Source organism: Haliotis rufescens, unplaced genomic scaffold (genome assembly GCF_023055435.1).
Source record: "Haliotis rufescens isolate VD_foot unplaced genomic scaffold, xgHalRufe1.0.p SCAF_3, whole genome shotgun sequence".
Taxonomy (NCBI): Eukaryota; Metazoa; Mollusca; class Gastropoda; order Lepetellida; family Haliotidae; genus Haliotis; species Haliotis rufescens.
In genome coordinates this window covers 44,304,600-44,324,479 of record NW_025964001.1, presented here as the reverse complement: position 1 = coordinate 44,324,479, position 19,880 = coordinate 44,304,600, and the positions used below count along the sequence as shown (strand labels likewise).

At 38.9% G+C, this 19,880-nt stretch overlaps 1 protein-coding gene across 1 annotated transcript; it reads right to left on the bottom strand.

The window, feature by feature from the left end:
• Window positions 1-1,200: 1,200 nt before the first annotated feature.
• On the bottom strand, window positions 1,201-19,506 carry LOC125384389. The gene is made up of 8 exons (XM_048403438.1): window positions 19,218-19,506; window positions 18,561-18,741; window positions 12,968-13,093; window positions 12,483-12,762; window positions 11,399-11,467; window positions 10,084-10,279; window positions 8,840-9,862; window positions 1,201-1,229 (listed from the first exon to the last, which is right to left on the bottom strand). Exons 1-8 carry the CDS (start codon window positions 19,504-19,506, stop codon window positions 1,201-1,203), a joined length of 2,193 nt encoding a protein of 730 aa, XP_048259395.1.
• Window positions 19,507-19,880: the final 374 nt, after the last annotated feature.

The following is a 19,880-nucleotide window of genomic DNA, read 5'->3' as shown; positions in this document are numbered from 1 at the left end:
CATTGTTGCAATGTGTTTTTCTTCACAAAAAATCAGGCTCATAGTTTTAAATAAATAAAAAAATATCTGCTTTTGTAGGTATACCTGAGAAAATGTCTATCTCGATATAAAATCCTATATGCCTACTGGGAAGGGATTACTCTTTAGCGTTTGACCATTGCATTTAAGAAAGAAGAAAGAGTGGTGCCGAAATTGATGTTTGCGGACTTGTCACGTACGTCCGGTGCGCGCTGACCCGGTAATCTGTGGTAATCTGTGGTTACGCAATTTAACGCTCCCCGTTATGCTTGTTAAGTGACTGCAGCTGCACTTGACTAGCGGCGATAGGAACGAGACCACATAATAGTCTATATTATATATTATATATCTATTATATGGTCTCTGCCCGCAACTTGCCAATATAACGAATTCCTCTGTTAAGGTTAATTTATGAAATATAGAAAAAAGTATCGAGAAATATATGCGCTTTAATAATGCTATTGACAGGAAACAACACAGTGTTGATGTAATACAATAAGTCAATCAAGCCTACAATCAGTTTGCTTTGCTGGTTATGGATGCTTTGGATAAAACTGAAGCCATAAGAAGAGGGTACGTTCTTCAGATGTCAACAGAAAAAATAATTCCCACAGCAAGCCGCACTGGTCATTTGAACTTAAGGAACGGTGAGATGACTGCAATCTGGAACGGCAATTCAGACGTTGCAAGGAATGGAGCCAGAGATGTAGCCTACAAGAACAATATTATCTTCAAAGAAGACTGTTTGATAGACTCAACAATATACGCGTGCTTACTAATTGATAGAACATAATTTGCATAAGCGAAAATACACTGAGTTGAATTTCCATATTATCAATGTAAAATCATAAACCTCAATTAAATCTGAAAACGTGCATTGCTTGACAGTTCACTCCCATGATGACTATTCCGTGACGACTATTCCCATTACGACTACTTAAGAAAAGGAGGTAAACAAGATTACAACCACACCATGTGCAATAGCGAACTGAAACATCACAAATATATAATGTCTAAACACGCAAGCATGTATCAACTTTTAGATGTTTGATATCGTAAGTCTTAAAAAAAAATGCAACGTTAGCATAATCCTCATAGTGTGAGATAAATACTTACATTTAAAAATGTCCTTGTTCCATGTAAGTGACAAAATTAATACAAGTTGAAATCATAAGAGCTGACTTAACGATTGCTGGGTGACTGCACAATTCCTGATAAAGAACAACATTTTACTTATACAATGAAAAATTAGAACGATCCGGAACATAACAACCTGGACTTAATTATATGGTACATGACAACAGAATACACCTTAATTAACATGAATATGATACACTTAGTTATCAAGAGGATAACGCACCCAGTCAGTTATCAGGAAGATAACATACACCTTCGTTATTATACTCATTTTTTTTACACTTTTTGTGAACAGTGACAATGATGTTTGTTTAGCATTTAACACCCAACATTGGATATTGACATCGTCACCAAAATTTAGTATCCATTGGTCGTTCAGTCAACACAAAAATAATCAACCCTGTCTAAAAAAGACCCCAACATGACATGTACAATCGCTACTTTTGTTTGCAATGACACTATTGTCCACAGATGTTGTATACACAAACACTAGTTAAACATTGTCCCAAATTATGAATTAGACCAATAATTGGTAATTGAGTATCATATCATATCATAATCTTCATCACCATCATCATTGGATGCATTGTTTTCGAGTGAATGAAGATTACAATAAACATTCTCATGAACAGGATCACTGTTCAACAATGTAGTACTAAAATTTCAACAATTACACAACAGGGTTCCACCCATCACACGAAGGTACATCATGACGATGAAATCACTAAATGTCAAGAAAAACATAAGTCTTTCACAAATCAATAAGTCAAAAAGTTAAACAGTTAAAGTATCACTGGCTGATTCGTTGATATTTCACTGTCTAGGGTCAGTTTGAAGCGGATTCGAATTTTGATGAGTTGATGAGTTCGTCCATCTGTGATTGTAGGGTATTCTTGAATATTTTCTCATCTCGTGTTTTGATTAATATCTGAGGCCATCGCTGGTCCATGTACGTATGTATGTATAACGGTATTTTATAGCTATTTCCTTTTACGTACGCTTCATCTCTCACTCCTAATCCCGATTGTCTTATCCAGCAGTATCTTGTGCGCAAACCTAGAGGTGACGTTGAAACTTTCAAATGTCCCTTTTTGTCACGCCACAGCCGAGGGAAGACCTTCTTGCTCCCTCGACTGAACATCAATTGATATTGACGCCATTTATATCTTTTACAGGTATGCATCCTCTTATATCTGCTTTCTTCATGCTGAGCTAGTCAATAGAATAGGTAACGCGATCGTAGATCTAAATCTAAATAAAAAATGTAATCAATTGTGAATATCCTACTCGGTCAAAGGCATCGCGTTGCACACGATTACCAATTCAAACACTAGGTTAAGGCACCATCCCGTAAGTAAGATTATGAGTGAAAGGTATGTTTCAGTTTCATTTCTATCATGTATATAATTATTTTATTTATAGTTTTACATAAAATATCATTAAAATGCTACTTTTTAATGTTGTGACGTCACACCTAACGTGTGCCGCCAAAAGCACCCATTGTACATTCAATGTATATAAAGTAACAGCGTTCGAATATTGTATTTAGCTATTCTATTCAACGTAATTGTATTAAAATACTGTATTTTAGCAATATATTACAATATCAAATTATTATATGCTAAATTCTTGTATTTTCTGGAGTTTTTGTCACACCACAGCCGAGAGAAGACCTTCTTGCTCCCTCGACTGAACATCAAATGATAGTGATGCCATTTATATCTTTCACAGATAATAAATCGTGTTTAACCATCTTCACCGCCTCTGTCCACTTAATTACATCGTCGGCAAGAACTCGCGACAAAAGGTAGAGCCACAACATCATTGACAACGTCATCACAACATCAACATCAACACGACCGATTTCATCTCCCTCATCTACATCGAAGTCGTTATCGTCCACGTGATCATCGTCATCAACCATGACATCCATATCACATGAATCATATTCAAAGACTTTTTAAGTATATACTTTGACATTTCGAATGGTTATATAATCATAAATCTACATTGTCAAGCTTTGATAATTTATATTAAGACTGTGATATTCAAGAACGATTGTGGTAGACATTATATTCAGGCAAGTTTACTTGGTGTTGTCTCCACATGTACTTGTGTTATTATCGTATCCCAATTCCGTGGGTCGATGCTTAAGATGTCAATCGTCTAGATCTGGCGCTCGGCATTAAGGGGTTAAAGCAAGGACTGGTCGGCTCGGAGTCAGTATACTGTGTCTGAGTGGGGTATTCATGTTAAACTGCGGCATGGTATCTCCGTGGGCTAGCACTATAAATCGGCATCAGTCCGGTCTAGTACAAGCAGCCACACACGCACACGTGCATGCACGTCGCTATATAAGTGCAATAATCTTGGACGCGACGTTAAACCAAATTTCACCTCACCTATGATGTCAATCACTGGATTGTCTGGTCCTGACTCGTTTTTCACAGACCGCCGTCATATAGCTGGAATAGTGTGGCGTTAACATTAACTTGCTGCTGTATAATGTGAACAATATACGTATCAAATACTAGTAAATAAGACACCCAATTTAGATAGAAAACAAGTCTCATTTATATAAAAATGTTCTATATACATTGTATAGATATCATATCTTTCACGTATAGACGACATCTGTTTTACAGGGAAACGCCTTGATGTGACTGGAATACTGTTCACAGCGGCGTAAAATCTAACTCAATCCTTCATATAGATAAAATGTCTCATATAGATGGCCAAATCGTCACATAGAGAGCTGCGACTGTCCCATAAAGAATCCTAATGTATTCCAAAGATAAATTTTCCAAGATGTCCCGAATCTCTGTTCGTTCTGTTCCACTTAACCAACCTTAAAAGTGGACGATGTCGTGTAATGCGTCGAGTGTCACCTTTCTCACACGTCCATGTGGAGGTGTAGAGTATTTCAATGGATCCTAACTGTACATAACGTCGAATAAATGCACAAAATACTTTAAATTTCTAAAATTACGTTTTTGACGGCGATCGGCAAATCTTTTGATTTGAATCCAGAAATGGTCTCAATAATGTACCAGACGACAATTTCAAACAGCTAACTCTCCACTTGACTAAATATTGGTTGCAATAAAAGACTTCGAACGGCACTATATTATATTTGGTGTTGCTGTCTTAGATGTTTACACTATAAATATGCATACCATTATAGGCACTGGCCGGAGTTCAGTACCAGTTAAGACACCTGCCTCTTGCTAACGTAAGGATAAAACGAACACTGATTTGACGCATGCGTGTCTTGTCTTATGCATCTTGTGTACTGTTTTCCTACTGTTCAGTGATATTACAAATCAGACAATGAGAATTAGTTTGTCCTACATATAAAAGCCTGGTCGCTTACAACGTGCATTCATTTCCCCGGGAGAAATGTGTCTCTGCAATTTATTTACACCTGATGGAATCTTATCCCATGTCTATATTTGGGTTTGCAGTTGTCAGGTTTTCTTTTTTACCATGAAGCAACCCATGCTTGCCATAAGAGGTGACTATGCTTGCCGTATGGGGCGATTAACGGGATCGGGTGGTCAAGCTCGCTGACTTGGTTGATGCATGCCATCGTGTCCCAGTTGCGTAATCGATGCTCATGATGTCCATCACTGGATTGTCTGGTCCAGATTCGATTATTTACAGATCCTCGTCATGTAGCTGAAATATTACTGAGTGCAGCGTTAGCAACAAACACAAACAATACCATAAATATTTATTTAGAAACGTTATGATATCACCTTGGTTAGGGGCTGGAGGGAATGCGGAAGTAATATGCTCTAAGTTTGTGGTCAAGTATTCTAGATAGATCGAATTCAGCTTGTATGGCCCCTGTAATAGATGTCTCTATGGCTGGCGAGATGATCCTGTCTCTCTATAGTGGGTAATTACTGTTTAATGTCAAGTTATGAAATGAACCAATGTTTTGTTTTTCGTGTTTTCATTTGCACGAGTACAAGATAATTCATAATTGTAAGTACTTCATGAATGAACACGGGTGAAACAGTAAATGGAGGACACTGCACTTCAGAAAAAGAAATATTGACACAAGCACAAGTTGTTAAATGTGTGACATTTTATACATGACTAGCAAGGTAAATCAAATCGTTTATTAAATCCAGTTCAGGCAAATGAAGCAATAACACTCATTCATAACTTAAACCAACATCTATTATGACCACTCGGAAAAATAAACTTCTTCAACCACAATCTATCCTGCTTTCATTTCCTATATCAACTGATGACTGATATGGTTGAAATCAAGGGATATTGTAATGATGCCCCTACCTTTACTTACACCCTGTCGATGGTATAGTGCACTAGAACAAATTCATATATGCTTGTTAACAGCGTTTGTCCATGTTGTTATCTGTCAGGGACGGACCATTTGGTATTCGGGCCGGGAGGAGGATGGGTACTGCGATTTTATGGAAAATAATATCCCAGAAATTGCTTCAAGCAATAGAAGTTATGTTTCAGGCTGTTGAGAAAAGGAGATAACACAGAGATAACATGGTTGCTAGGTCAGTTTTAGTTATAAGAAATTAACTGGTTTTGCAGCTGAAGCTGAAAAGTATCTTGTCTCAATGCTAAATCCAACGTCACATCATACATTATGAGATGTGCAACATAAAATACATACTGAAACATGTTTCAGTATCAAATAACATGGTTATGGATATTTGAATAATGAAAAACCAAGACACGGAAGGACCTTTCAGCTGTAAATGTGGGTTAAATCACACAATGACATTGATACGTGAAACTGTAACTACGTTTGTAAATCAAACACGAATGAAACTATCCACCAACAAACAAGTTAATATATATGAATACGAGTAAAACAATGTCCTACCCAAGTAGTATTTACATGATCAAATTACACCGCTGTGGACCTTCAGCGTGATGACGTCGCGTGTGAACGTTACGAGGGCGTTTCAGCATATGTCGGAACGGAGATCCTATGATTTTATAGCCCATTAGTACCCACATGTACCCAGTTCATACTGCACAGATTGTTCGATACCTTTCAACGTCAACCGTTCTACATCTCTGTGGTTGTGATGTTATTTCTGCGCGCTTCTGTCAACTTAAGCGTTAAAATAAAGTCATACTCGGTTTTATACCTATGCATGTGCCCACAGAATAAATACTACACAGATACTCCACATCTAATTAAGAACATAAAAGACAAAATGTACCCCGAAAAAATAATAACAATTTTCAAAATCACCGACCGCGACATGTTATAAACGTAGTATGTTAATGTAAACATGTTTATGTACAAAGTCATCACACACTAAACAGTTCCCATCTCAGCAGAGAATAGAAGAACTGCTCCAACTATTAGCTGTCGTATGACAGATTGGAATAAACTGAAATAATGACAGCTTGATAATCTCTATATGTACCCAATCAATATCGATACATTTTACATTGCGATGAACAAATACTTCTAAATCTAATTTGTTTTTGAAGGCTTTCATGTTGCCTTGGGTTCGATCCCCATATTTCTAGAAACATTGATGCAAAACAAAACGTTCATGGAATGACAACATGGAGTTAACAATTAAATTGGAACTGAAAAAGTAACAAGGACATGGCGGCAGGAATCACACCACGCCCTGCCACAGGTGAGTCTGGTGTGGAAGCAATGTTTGTGCCAGTAGTGAATGGTGTTGATGTTGATAATGATGATGTTTCTTCACGAGAAATGCGTGTGGGTGAAGCAGAAGTTAGGCCTCTTGTGTCGTTAGAAACACAGGCTGATGGCGTAGTAGAAGCTGTTTTCGATGTTATATCTTTAGTCATGGTAATAGAAGGTGTGCTCTCTGTAGAATCTAATGTAGATACTGTTATGGTTATGTTCGTACTTGCTGAATTTATAGTAATACCGTTGTCGAATGCAAGAATTGTGATGTTGAAGCTGTGCCCGTCTATTAGAGGCACTAAATTTCTAACAACCCCGGATTGCCCATCGACAGAAAATGCTTTACCGTTTCAATGGTGTATGATACATTATTCATGTCTAGATCTGTTGCTTTCGCGGTCAGGACATCACTGTTTTGCTCACGGGGAGATATTTCTAAAGTGTGTGGTATATTTTGAAATACTGGTGGATATGTATTTTTCGGACCAAATACAGCATTATAAACAGACTGGTGGTTATATACTAGCCACATAAAGACACTGTGCACGGATAAAATATAGATATAAGGGCACACCGTCCATATATGAAAGATAGGTTTGAACACAGCAATTATTGGAGACATTCAAACGCTCATGCACGTGCCATGCGATATGACGTCATTGATGGGGGCCAATGGACGTGCAATGTGTTACTGCACGTGCATCCTGTGCAGCTGTACACAGCATGTGCAAATCAAAATTCGCTGTCACTTTGGAAAGCATGATCTGTGGTCATTCTAAATTCAAAACTTCTCAGGCGCAGACACAAGCAAATCATGCCAAGATTGACAGCTGCACAGCGTCATGAAGCCAATGGAATGATCCGAGCGGGAATGAGGCAACAACAGGTGGCAACACATTTCCAATGCCATCGTAACACGAAATCGGCATTGGTGAGGCGTTATCAGAACACAAATGACGTTGCCGACCACCCACGTTCAGGACGTCCCCGAGTAACGACGCCAAGACAGGACAGATGGATTCGAGTTATACATCTCCGACACAGGTTCCAAACGGCAGTCCCAGACAATTCCTGGACTGCGCCGTATCCATCCCAACACTGTCAGGAATCGTTTACGTCAGTACGGGATTCGACCACGACGCCCTGCCATACGTCCTATCCTGACACACCGTCATCGAGTCAACCGTCTAAGATGGTGTCGAAATCATGTTCGCCAACCTCGAATATGGTGGAGAAATGTTGTCTTTACAGATGAATCGAGGTTCAACATTTCCCACAGTGACGGGCGCCAACGTGTCTACCGGCGTTTGGGAGAACGTTATGCACGCAACTGTATTGTGGAGAGGAATCGTTTTGGAGGTGGCTCTGTGATGATTTGGGGTGGGATAACAGCACGGCACCGAACCCCTTTGGTGGTTGTTCAGGGCAGTCTCACCGGTGTTGGCTACAGAGATCAGATTCTGAGGCCTGTGGTCATTCCTTTCCTGCAACGTCATGGCCCGGGATTGACATTTCAACAGGACAACGCTCGTCCTCACACGGCTAGGGTCGCAATGGATTTCCTTCACCATAACAATGTCATGTTACTGCCATGGCCTGCAATTTCTCCAGATCTCTCCCCAATAGAGCATGTGTGGGATGAAATGGAGCGCCGTCTGCGTCGTCTTCCACATCCTCCAGATAACGTCCGTGACTTGGCACAGGATTTGAGGAGGATATGGCAGGCCATTCCCCAGGCCTTCCATGCCCATTTGGTTGACTCCATGCGTCGCCGATGCACTGCTGTGATTCACGCACATGGTGGTCATACCCGTTATTGACTGTGTGACTTTGTCGTTTGACCCTTTACTCCATTTTGATCTTCTGACGTCATCGTAACAGATGTTGTTCAGGTCCCATTGACATTTTCTTATGGTCCGACCATTCAGCTGCTACAGCGTCTGCATCATTTTGTTCTTGCTGTGTTGTATTTCAATCCAGAATATATTTTCTCCGTGCACAGTTTCTTTATGTGGCTAGTATAGTTGTCAAACAGATGGAAGTAAAATTTGTTCTTATAATAAGAAGTAAGCCAGGAATTCTGAGGAATAAGTATATTCTTACCAACATCTTTAGTAACTTTAGGCAGTGATTCTGATGACAAATCTCGCGTTGTGTTATTGATGACCCGAACATATACCCACGACTCATTTACTTGTTGAACCAAGATCTCAACATACATATATTTCTTCCTACCTCCGAACTCCTCCTTTGTTTTAGAAAATCCAATTGCTGATACAGAATCTACTGGATATGAATAAAACCCATTAGAGCTGTCATAGAGTCTGTCGGGGAGATTGTCCTTGTCAACAACGTCATTGACAAGAAAATCATCCAAGCCATCTGCACCTATGCTATCAATTCTAACCTGATGAATCATGTCATGGTAAGATATAGAATCAAACACAGACAGCTGGGGATCACCCAGTGGATTTATATTTTCAAATGTGGCCGAATAGTTGTAAAACCTGCCCTTAAGTGTTGACGTCATCCACCATCGAGCTGTTTTGGTCTCGTGGCTGACGATGTCACCAAAGTCAACAGTTAGTGATGGTTGAATGGATTCCATCCCTAGTTGTGCCCTGGTGATTTTAAACGACACAAGCAATCCTTTTTCATTTTCTATGATTTCTGGTTGCCCAGAGGATATTTTTACCTGTCGTGCAATCCCGTTACCCTTATTAGTTACCATTACTGCAAGGGGGAACGGAACCACGGGTTCCACTTGGGTCGTCATAGGGTCATCGCCTTGCACATACTTTTCATGGAAGTAGGCAAGTGTTAGACTTGGATTTGGCGTTATTGTGTCTGGTAGAAGGGGGACGTTGAATTCCTTATCATCTACAAAATATGACAGAGTTCCTCCAACATCATAGTTGACATCCTCATCCACAGCTGCACCTGTGTAAGCTACAATGAACCAGTCAGCTGAACCCTTGACCCCGGTGGCTAATGTTCCAGTTCCAGACACGTCACTGATCCCCTCTAACTTTGGCTGACCTGTTTTGAAAAGACAAGCACAATCGCCCAATGACAATGTGAAACAAAACAACATCAATGAATATTTGCAAACTACCGTTATTACCAACTTGATTTATTTGACAATGAGCTGGAAGAGTATTACTTCCCTTATTCGCCTTTAAGAAGCTTTTAATGTTATTACCTAAACCATGTTGTACTCTAAACATAAGATTTACAAAACTGACTTCACGTAATCTTACCAATAGAGAAAAGGTTATTTTCAAGGGCTCCGTTTCCCCCTGTTCTGGTTATGAAAATGTCCACGTCAATTTTTTCCAGAGATCCTTCTTCGCCATTTTCTATTTCTAATCGAGCCTGGAAAGCATCCCTGGTCAAGACAAGGTTCTGTGTAATCCGTTTTCGCACTTTGGCACAAATTCCTCCTTCTGGTTTTGCCTTAAGAACGACAAATACAACAGATATCCAATGAGAAAAATGTTTAACAATAGTCCCCCGGAACAAACAAATCATCTGATTGTTACTGTTACATCTGACTATCAAGTCCAACTTGATGAGAGAATTTCTTTCTAATGTGTCTGCCTGTATACAAGAGTAGTTATTGAGCTATCAAAACTATGCAATGGAATTGGGATTCGGAACTTTGTATTTCTATGTCAGGTACACACCAATATGAATATTAGTTAAAGTCAAACTTGTTGCCATGGAAACGGAAAAGATATAAAATCAATTATCCTTAAATAGCAAAAGGCACCAGTTTACAACTTGGTCCTTGTATGTGAAACGTCTCATGAAAGTTTCTATTTCAGCTAAGTCAAACTTGTTTCCATGAAAACTGTTTTTAAAAGTTCTCAAAGAACAAAAGGAACAACTTCAGCCCCTGATTAATACATGTAGCAAGTGTGAAAGGAAAATCTTTCACGGTTTTTAAGTTAGGCTCCGGAAACGAACTATGGTGTCGGATGCTGATGTAACTTCCTGTGCTTAAATAATGACAAACTAACTGAACTGTGTCAATCCATTTACAACATGTCCTCGAACAACTGAATACTCATACGTATACGTAGTGAGTCGTAGTGAAATACAGTAAACTAAGGTTATAACGAACTCAAATGGACCACAAATTGTAGTTCGTTATAATCGTTGTTTGCTATTTTAAAAAAAACATATACACGTATACAGCATATATACAGCAAATGGCAGAGACCAAAATAAAGTTCGTTACATCCGTCAGTTCGTTATAAGCGTGTTCGTTGTAAACGTAGTTTACTGTATTTTTTATGTAAACGGGATTCGAAACTACAAGTAATATACTCACAGATAACGCAACAATGTGTTATATAAAGTTGAGTAGAGACATACTGAGAAAGTTGTGTGCTCTGCTAATGATTAACTTAATGATAAACTAGAGGGTACAGACTATATTAGTCAGACATTGTCTCAATCTGTTGGTGTAGTGGCACTACGGGAGCCCAGGCAAATAGAATATATATTAATTAAAGAATTGCACTTGATAACTTATAATGTTGTTTCTCCTGATGCATTTTGTTTACTCACCCCTTGGACACTGTTCTGGCATTCGGTCATTGAGTAACCAAAATAATGGAAAACACTTGAAAATCCTCTCTGAAACAATACAAGAAAAGTACACACGTGTATCATGGCGTTATTGACATGTACGCTATGTTCAGTAATGATCAAGCTGTATCAGGTTCAACTTGGCAAACCATTAAAGATGTACCCATCTGGGACATCGAGAACTTCAGCAATACAAGGAAACACAATAAAACGAAACTACATCCTGTTGTTAATTTAAGACAGAAACCCGACTCATTAAAACACATATATGTGACTCCAATACGCCGCCTCAATTGGGAGAAGGTCCGACGACACCTCCAGAGTTTCTGATCAGCAGATCGGGCATCAATGCATCTAACCTTTTATTCAGACCAACACAACAGAGTTCTGTGTCTCAGAAACGATTTTTTCCGAATTTAAACAATACAAGTCGCGCCATTATCTTGAGGATATATAATATACCAGCTCGTTTCTGAGCGCCATACCAATTACAGCCACAAAAGGGAGTACCATCAGAGGACTATTTGTTTGGTGTTGGTTGTCGTTTGTTAAAATAGGACTTTCCGAATCAACATAGTAAGGAAACTTAATGAAGCGGAATTGTTTTAGAATGGTGACATCTGCTTGAGTCAAGAAGCAACGCAATCTGCATTTAGATTGTGCGGTCAAAGATATAGTTCAGAGATCACCTGTCACTACTTTCGATGGAGATGTCGTCCTCTCAGCATGCAGAGAGGTATTGTATCAAAGTAAAAGATCTGATTTTAATTATATTGACAAACAGCGAACCTTCAGCAAATGCGCTATATAGTGTCTAAGAGATCTGATGGACACAATTATTTAAGTTTACCATGGAATCGAATTGATATATCTTATTTAAAATCTTATTCCTCTAAAAAACATACCTTACGACATTATATAGTTATGTACCATCAGAGTTACAATTGCGATTTCTCTGTGAGATGCCAAGAAAAGTTACATTGAAATTGTAAAGCTATATTACAGATAGTTTTTGTATCAAAAACGAATAGCTGGTAGGAATGTACAAATGAAGTGTACCTACCTCTTTAACGGTCCTTGTATTTTCAATGAAGGTGTCTCCAAGGGTCCTCACATCTTTCAGTGACATAACATTTGATTGTGGCGGACCTGATCTTCCGTCTATCCACGAAGAAAATGTGTTGTTCCATCGTTGTAGAAATGTATTTAAAATAGCTTGATCGTCTTCAAGCACCAAAAGTAATATGATGTCAACCTCACTGGAATCCAGGAGGTATTGAGACGGGCTGTTTTCTGAAACTCCTTTAAAGAAGGCCTGTTTCCACTCGCCTTTAATGTCAACACTGGAATATATGATCACATTTATGATGATATGAAATACCAATACCAGAGCCAATATAAGAATCTACCGTAAATCAACTTAGACATCAAGAGAGATCTTGCCATTACTTGCATGCTAAAATTACTAAATATCTAAAGACATAATCAACAGATTACCAAACGTCTAAATGGAGATATCATATAAACAAACATCTTGAGATAACTCACACACTGAGATTACCGAATATATCAACTGAAACATCAACAAAGTTCACTTCAAGGACAAGCTCGGAGTTGACCTCCCGCCGCCTTCGTCCACTACCTCCACAATTTCGGGAGAGTGCATCCAGGCAGCTTGAACGAAACCACAAACAATACAGTCTTACGTTGGGGAACAGAGGGAGCAGCAAACCATTTTCCAGCTGTATCATGGCGAACCAGCCAAACCAGTAGCAGGAGCAACGATCAATGAAATCAAGTCACAGAGCCTGATTGCAATTCCATTTAAGTCTTGTCTTACAATAAGGATAGGGTAATCTGTTTCTCTATGTTGGTGGTTACTAGTACCAAGAGACAACGATTGTTATGATTGACCTCCTTTACACAGATATTGCTCTACTTGTACTTGTACCAAGAAAGCTTGTTCCTTTTCGTAAATCTATATTTTGAAATTCACCTATATGTACTGAAATAAATGATTGAAACACTTATGTATACTTTTTGTGCATGCAATACTGAGCGACTGAATTAAGGTCACTCTTATGCTAAATCATCGTTGGTGAGTTTTAGAATGTTATGAAGGAAACGGATTGTGTATCTGGGTTGTCATGTTTTGGACATATCGTTGTCTATATCAGAAATATGTTTTAGTTCAAGCGATAATTAAGCAACGTTTAACGACAGCCGGTGTCAGAGAGTGGGATTTCCCCACTAGCCTAAATTCCCCCCGGAAAGGGGGCTATATAGCTAAATTTCCCCCGGGGGAAAATGACTACATAGCCATATTTCCGCTTTAGTGTCAGATTTTCCCCCTTAACACAAAGGGGAAGTATGGCTATATAGCAGAATTTCCCCATATCCCTCAGATTTTTCAATGCAGTATTAAAAAACATAACCTACTGCACCATTTAACAAACATTGATCAAACAGCAATGGCAAAAGCGAACTTCTTGCATGCCTTATTTGACAAAGAAATTGGAGTTAAACGTGTCTCAATTGAAAACAAGCTTTTAGGAATCCTGTATAACAAGTTTAGTGTTGAAAACATAGACGATTCCGACTTGCCACTTGTTATTCATGCCAGAGAACTTATTTATGAACTGTTGCTGGATACTAGTAAATACTTCACGTCAGTGATTTTCTACAATGCAGTGATTAAGGGTGTGTTGGAATCAACAAACACCAAAACAGTGGAAGACAGTTATATTTTAGAATTTCTGGACAAAGTTTTGTCCTGTGTTTCTGGCGCAATAGACCAGCTTGAACTCCAACTCCATTAGTATTCAGTAAAATGAATAAAATTCTTTTAACATAGTTATTCTGTTCACCAATGTTATGGTTTTAATGGTGCTGAAAATTTCACTTTCGCCTTTATTATACTGAAGAGCAAGAGGTCCCATGTTCGAACCCCGTTAGTGTTATTTAGAATAAAGCTTTATTACACCGAGGGGAATTTGGATTATATTTGAAGTGAAAAGAGTATACATACACTCATTACGAACAATACAATTTCAGACCAACACATATATCTGCACTCATACATAGCACTCCATGCAAACTTACATAGCACTCCATACATACAAACATACACACAGAACATACATGCATAACATAAAGCAACAAAATATGCACTATTAAAGAAGATAAAATATGAATTAACACTAGCACATACGAATTAAACAATGATTAAGAGACAGGTTGACTTGGTTCATCATTTAAAAATAAAATACTAACGGGAACAAATGAAGATTTGGCTCTATTTGATTTAAAACAAGGTACACGATATCTTCTTCCAGATGGTAAAACGTCATAACAAGGGTATAAAAAGTGATTTGGTTGGTCTAAAATTCTATTTGCAAGCTGTAAAACACGTTGATTGTAAAGAGAGTCCAGACTGTTGAATTTGCATCCTGAGATTTTGCTAGCCACTGTAGTTATTTTAGTTATTTAACCTAAGGGCTGACATTAGTACAGGTCCTAAAAGTGTTGTCGCAAGCATAGCCTGCAGTTCACAACCCTGGGCACTAAACAGAATCCGCTCATCACTTGGTGAATGAACAGATGACGGAAACAGTACTCACGTATATATCTTCCACTGAAACACGAGTTGAAAAACTTGCGGCGTCACCTTTGGCAAGTGACCTTGTTCATGCATGCCTCTGTCCACAAACAGTAAATGGGTACCAAGGAGTTAATATGGTAATGGTAATGTGAATGGGTAATCTTATAGCGCCTGACAGGCAGCTTTGGTTGCATATTTCACATGTAGCTGGGAAGTTCTGGAATGCAAAATATACGGACCTCTGATCGGGGCAAGAAACGCCATGAGCACGCACAGATATATGCGCTATATACGTTGTAAATATAGCGATTCGTTGATTTACCTCAAATACACAACAACAAAATAAAAAAACAAAAACAACACATACCCTACTAAATAAATATATAATAAATAAAACATATCATTTCGTCAGTGCCAAAAAGCTGATCTGATCTGTCGAGTGACAGATCCGCCATATCTCGCTGTCGAAATGAACTAGCCTCTATTTATTAAAATTAAGAATGTATGGAGCAAAAAAAACACAAGATTTTAATCATGGTTTCTCTTGTAAATTCCTCCATCAGCCAACTGTACATCTAGGTACTTTTGATAATAGACATATATTTAATCATGGGGGAAATCTGACTCCAAAGTGGAAAATTGGCTATATAGTGTATATTCCGGGTGGGAAATATTGCCATATAGTGTGCTTTCCGTGGGAAGTATAGCTATATAGCCAGTTTTCCGGGGGAAATTTGGCTATATAGCCCCTTTTCCGGGAGAAATTTGGCTATATAGCCCTTTTTCCGGGGGGAAATTAGGCTAGGGGGGAAATTCCACTCTCTGTCACCGGCCTTCTCGTCTCTGTCACTTGTCTTTCGTCACTGTCAGCAATATCAGATCTATATACGATGGCGGCCTGTAATCATGCGTGTCTGGACCAGACAAACCAGTAATTGATATCATGAGCAACGCCCCGTGCAGCTTGGTTACATCGAGATGGACCAACCAATCCACAGTCGTCTTTCACGACAAGCATATATTCCTGGGAGCCTATTCTTACCAGGAAACATCGTGTATGGATACTTCCTTGAGATATTTAAAAAGAAAGGGACAGACAGGGCACGAAAGCCCAAATCCACAATCTAGGGCAAAACTTGCAAATGTTGTGACAACAGACTGCAGATGATGACTTGTTGATTTTAGAAATGTCATGAAGATCCAGTAAACACCCGACTCCTGGTATCAGCTCAAGAGGGAGTCGAAGAAGTGGTTTAATGTAGTCGAAGATCAACGCTTTTAAACAATCACAGGGTACATTGGTGCCCACGAAGACGGAAACCACCTCCTTCTAAAAAGCATAAACATATAACATAGCGTTGATTCATTGTTTTTTTTAGCATGAATATGCCAGTGAATGAAAGCGTGATCGCAGATAGAAAGAAATATGAAAACTGAAGCGACTTCATAGTATTACCAAGAACACAGGAAAAAGAAAATTGATTATTTTTTTTTACACAATTACAAGACCCGGGTGCCAAAGTCATGTCAGAAAGCCATTCGATTTCTGGTAACGTTTTTTGCTTTGTCAGCGCAATGCCCTTGCTCAGGGGTTACAACAAGCTGGTAAACATTAAAGCATATATTACTTCGGACTATGCTCCAGCATCAAATTGACACCACACTCAAACTCATTCATTCATAACATTACCTCCAGATCTAGACAATAGTCCTCCTACACTGCGAATCCTTCCACTAAATCAGTCACATGTTAATCCCACGAATGCACTATTTGTTTTTACTGATCCACAAAAATAGTCAAAAAGCAGGGTAAAACCACAAACTGTTGATGAAGAACGTTTGATTATCTTCCTAGGCAGCACATCGATAGGGACAATTATGCTCGTGTTCGCATCCAAATTTCCGAGCGGGTCGACAACCTGGAATATGTACAGAACGTAGTTTCTCAAAAGATTTGAGATGCCAAAAGGGGTGAAAAAGATGTCAACGAACAGAGTTTCTAAATGACCAATAACATAATGTTAAACGATTACAAATTTTCAAACTTTTGGGGGGCAGTGGGGAAGCAGTGGGGAAGCGGGGTCCCGTGTCCGAGTTCCCACATTATGTATTTCCTCACTTCCCTCTCAATCTGTTATTGTTCCAAAAAGGAGATAGTTTTAAAAGATTTATCTCTGACCAAAGTATTTCATTGCGAGGACTTATTGCAAAACTATTATTTTAAGTATTTCTTGACAGACATATTGTTTCAAATATCAGTGATCATGTTCAGAGCGTCCTAAAATAAACGGGACACGGGTGACCCAGCTGTCAAAAGCGCCGGAATTTGCAGTGCAGAGTTGCGTCCCTTAGGCATGCGAGGATGACATGATCGTTGGTTCGAATCCAATATTGGCCTGCTTATGATTCTTTGTCTTTAAGCTCCTGTCCGGCTCGAGGGATTTACAAACGTGGTTAATGTCTAAGATCTATATCACTTCGAGCTTTACGTTAAACAACGACCCAAAATAAACAAACAAACATTGAGCTGTCCTCCCAAACTAAGCTGACAAGTATTCATATAACTGACATTCCGTTCAGTGTGACATTCCGTTCAGAGCAACTCACTCTATCTCGTGTGTTGTAAACATATATAACAAGTTATACCATAATGCATGTGCATGCTCTTCTTATAATAACATTTTATAGATAATATAATATATTTTAATCCTATCAGTATTTACCTGCACAAAGCGTTAAGTTGGATGGTTTGGTAGTGAAAACCTCACATTGTCTGCACGGATAAAGCCATGGTTGGTCAGAGTGAACACCATTCTCGTTAACCGTCCTTTTTCGCACGGAATGAAGTTGACATAAGCAGGTCCTAGGGTGACAACAGACACCAGCAAGTTTACAAATAGCTCATGGTTGGTTGGTTGGTTGGTTTGTTGTTTAACGCCGCACTCAGCAATATGACATCGGTCTGTAAATAATCGAGTCTGGACCAGACAATCCAGTGATTAAGATCATGAGCATCAATCCACGCAATTGGGATTGATGACATGCATCAACCAAGTCAGCGAGCCTGACCACCCGATCCCGTTAGTCGCCTTTTACGACAAGCATAGTGACCTTTTACGGCAAGCATGGGTTTCTGAAGACCTATTCTACCCCGGAATCTTCAAGGGTCAAATAGCTCATGGACTTTGCATTTACGTTATGAGACTCTAAAGTACATACTGCACGTTCTGCTGTTTGATCACGAAGCAATATGTTGGTTCACGTGTATCAAAATACATATACGATCTGCACGTTCTGTTATTTGGTCATGAAGCAATATGTTAGTTCACGTGTATTAAAATACATATACGATCTGCACGTTCTGTTATTTGGTCATGAAGCAATATGTTAGTTCACGTGTATTAAAATACATATACGATCTGCACGTTCTGTTATTTGATCATGAAGCAAAATATTGGTACCAGTCTTGATTTTGAGATGATTGATACTGTATATGCATGTACCCTTGTTTCAAATGTTGACTCTAGTGTAATGGTGTACTTGTCCTCGAAGGTTGTCTTTGTGACAGACCACGTGTATGTTACTGCTGTACGTTGTAAAAAGACTCTGTATGTCGAGGTACTGCCGTCCACAACGATGATGACAGACTTTGATGTGTGGTTGGCTGCTTCAACTTGCAGTGTATACCGGTCTGCATGGATCCCATCGAAGTTTAAAATGCCTTTGGATAAAAGGTTAAATTGTAAATGATAGCAACAGTCACTTTTAGAAGTATCAATATACAAATGTGAGTTACATACATACACCTATTGTCATCACATATGGGTAAGGAAAGTTGTGACTTTAAAAGTATTAACATAGGGTGACATCATAAAACACAGGAATACGGCATTTATTACAAAAAAGAAATCTCGTTTTAACCATGGTTACATTTTACCTCACTTTTTATGATAACATGTAGTGTGTAAATTAAAAAAACCTAATTAAGTCATCAATATTTGTGTCTCTCGATCCACGACAAGGGGCAATGAATAGTGTAAACACAATAAGATTATAGTTAAAATCTATAATCCTTTAATACATGTGGTTTCACTTTTCAGAGTGTTTCTTTAACGAATGAAAATCAAAGTTTTAGTAATATGTTCAGTGAGATACAAACTTGAGTTATTCTTCACTACACTACATAATGAATGATACCTGTTTCATTTGTGATGAAAGTCTTGCTAAACATTCTCCGTGGCTGTGTCAGTGTCACCACGGCCTCAGCTAACAGTGGTTTATCGGCTGCAAAGTAGGTGTACTCATCCTCCACAAGCACCTGAATGTCATGGCGGTCATCAGAAGTTATATAGAATGTAAATGTCAGCGTAGACGAAGTGTCGTTAGAGGTGATCAGCAAGCTACCATCCGTTTCACCTAGCTGTCTGTCCAAGGGCACAGTGTAGACCAAAACCACTGTCGCTGTTTCTCCTGGTTCTAGATCCATCCTCTCAGAGGAAGAAGAAAGTAGCTTAGATATGGCTGCCACTTTCAAAAGTAATCCACTGGGGATTTGAATATTGACATCTCTAGCTGTTGCTTCACCGGTGTTTGTAACATTAATGTTGAAAATTGTTTGTTTTCCTCTTGCAGCACCTGTCTTGATGTTGGATGGAGATAACTTGAGAAGGGGTCGTCCTATTTTCAGATTTAGTTGCACTCTTAAGACTGTTCTTGTGCCCCGCACACTGCCTACCACTACATACAACTCTGCACACTTGCCATTGAAGGTAACATTGTGATTTTACTTGTGCTTTGTTCACCAAAGTGGAGCCGTGCAGAGACAACACTGTAGGAATAACTCTGAATCTGAAATGTTAA

Bases quoted from the DNA above. Each gene is read 5' to 3' on its own strand.
- LOC125384389 (XM_048403438.1), bottom strand. From the start codon at position 19,506: ATGGATCTAGAACCAGGAGAAACAGCGACAGTGGTTTTGGTCTACACT. The intron at 13,094-18,560 runs GTACACCATTAC...GTTTCGTTCAAG, and splicing joins AAGACAACCTTCGAGGACAA to CTGCCTGGATGCACTCTCCC. The intron at 10,280-11,398 runs GTGAGTAAACAA...GTCGTTCTTAAG, and splicing joins GCCAGAACAGTGTCCAAGGG to GCAAAACCAGAAGGAGGAAT.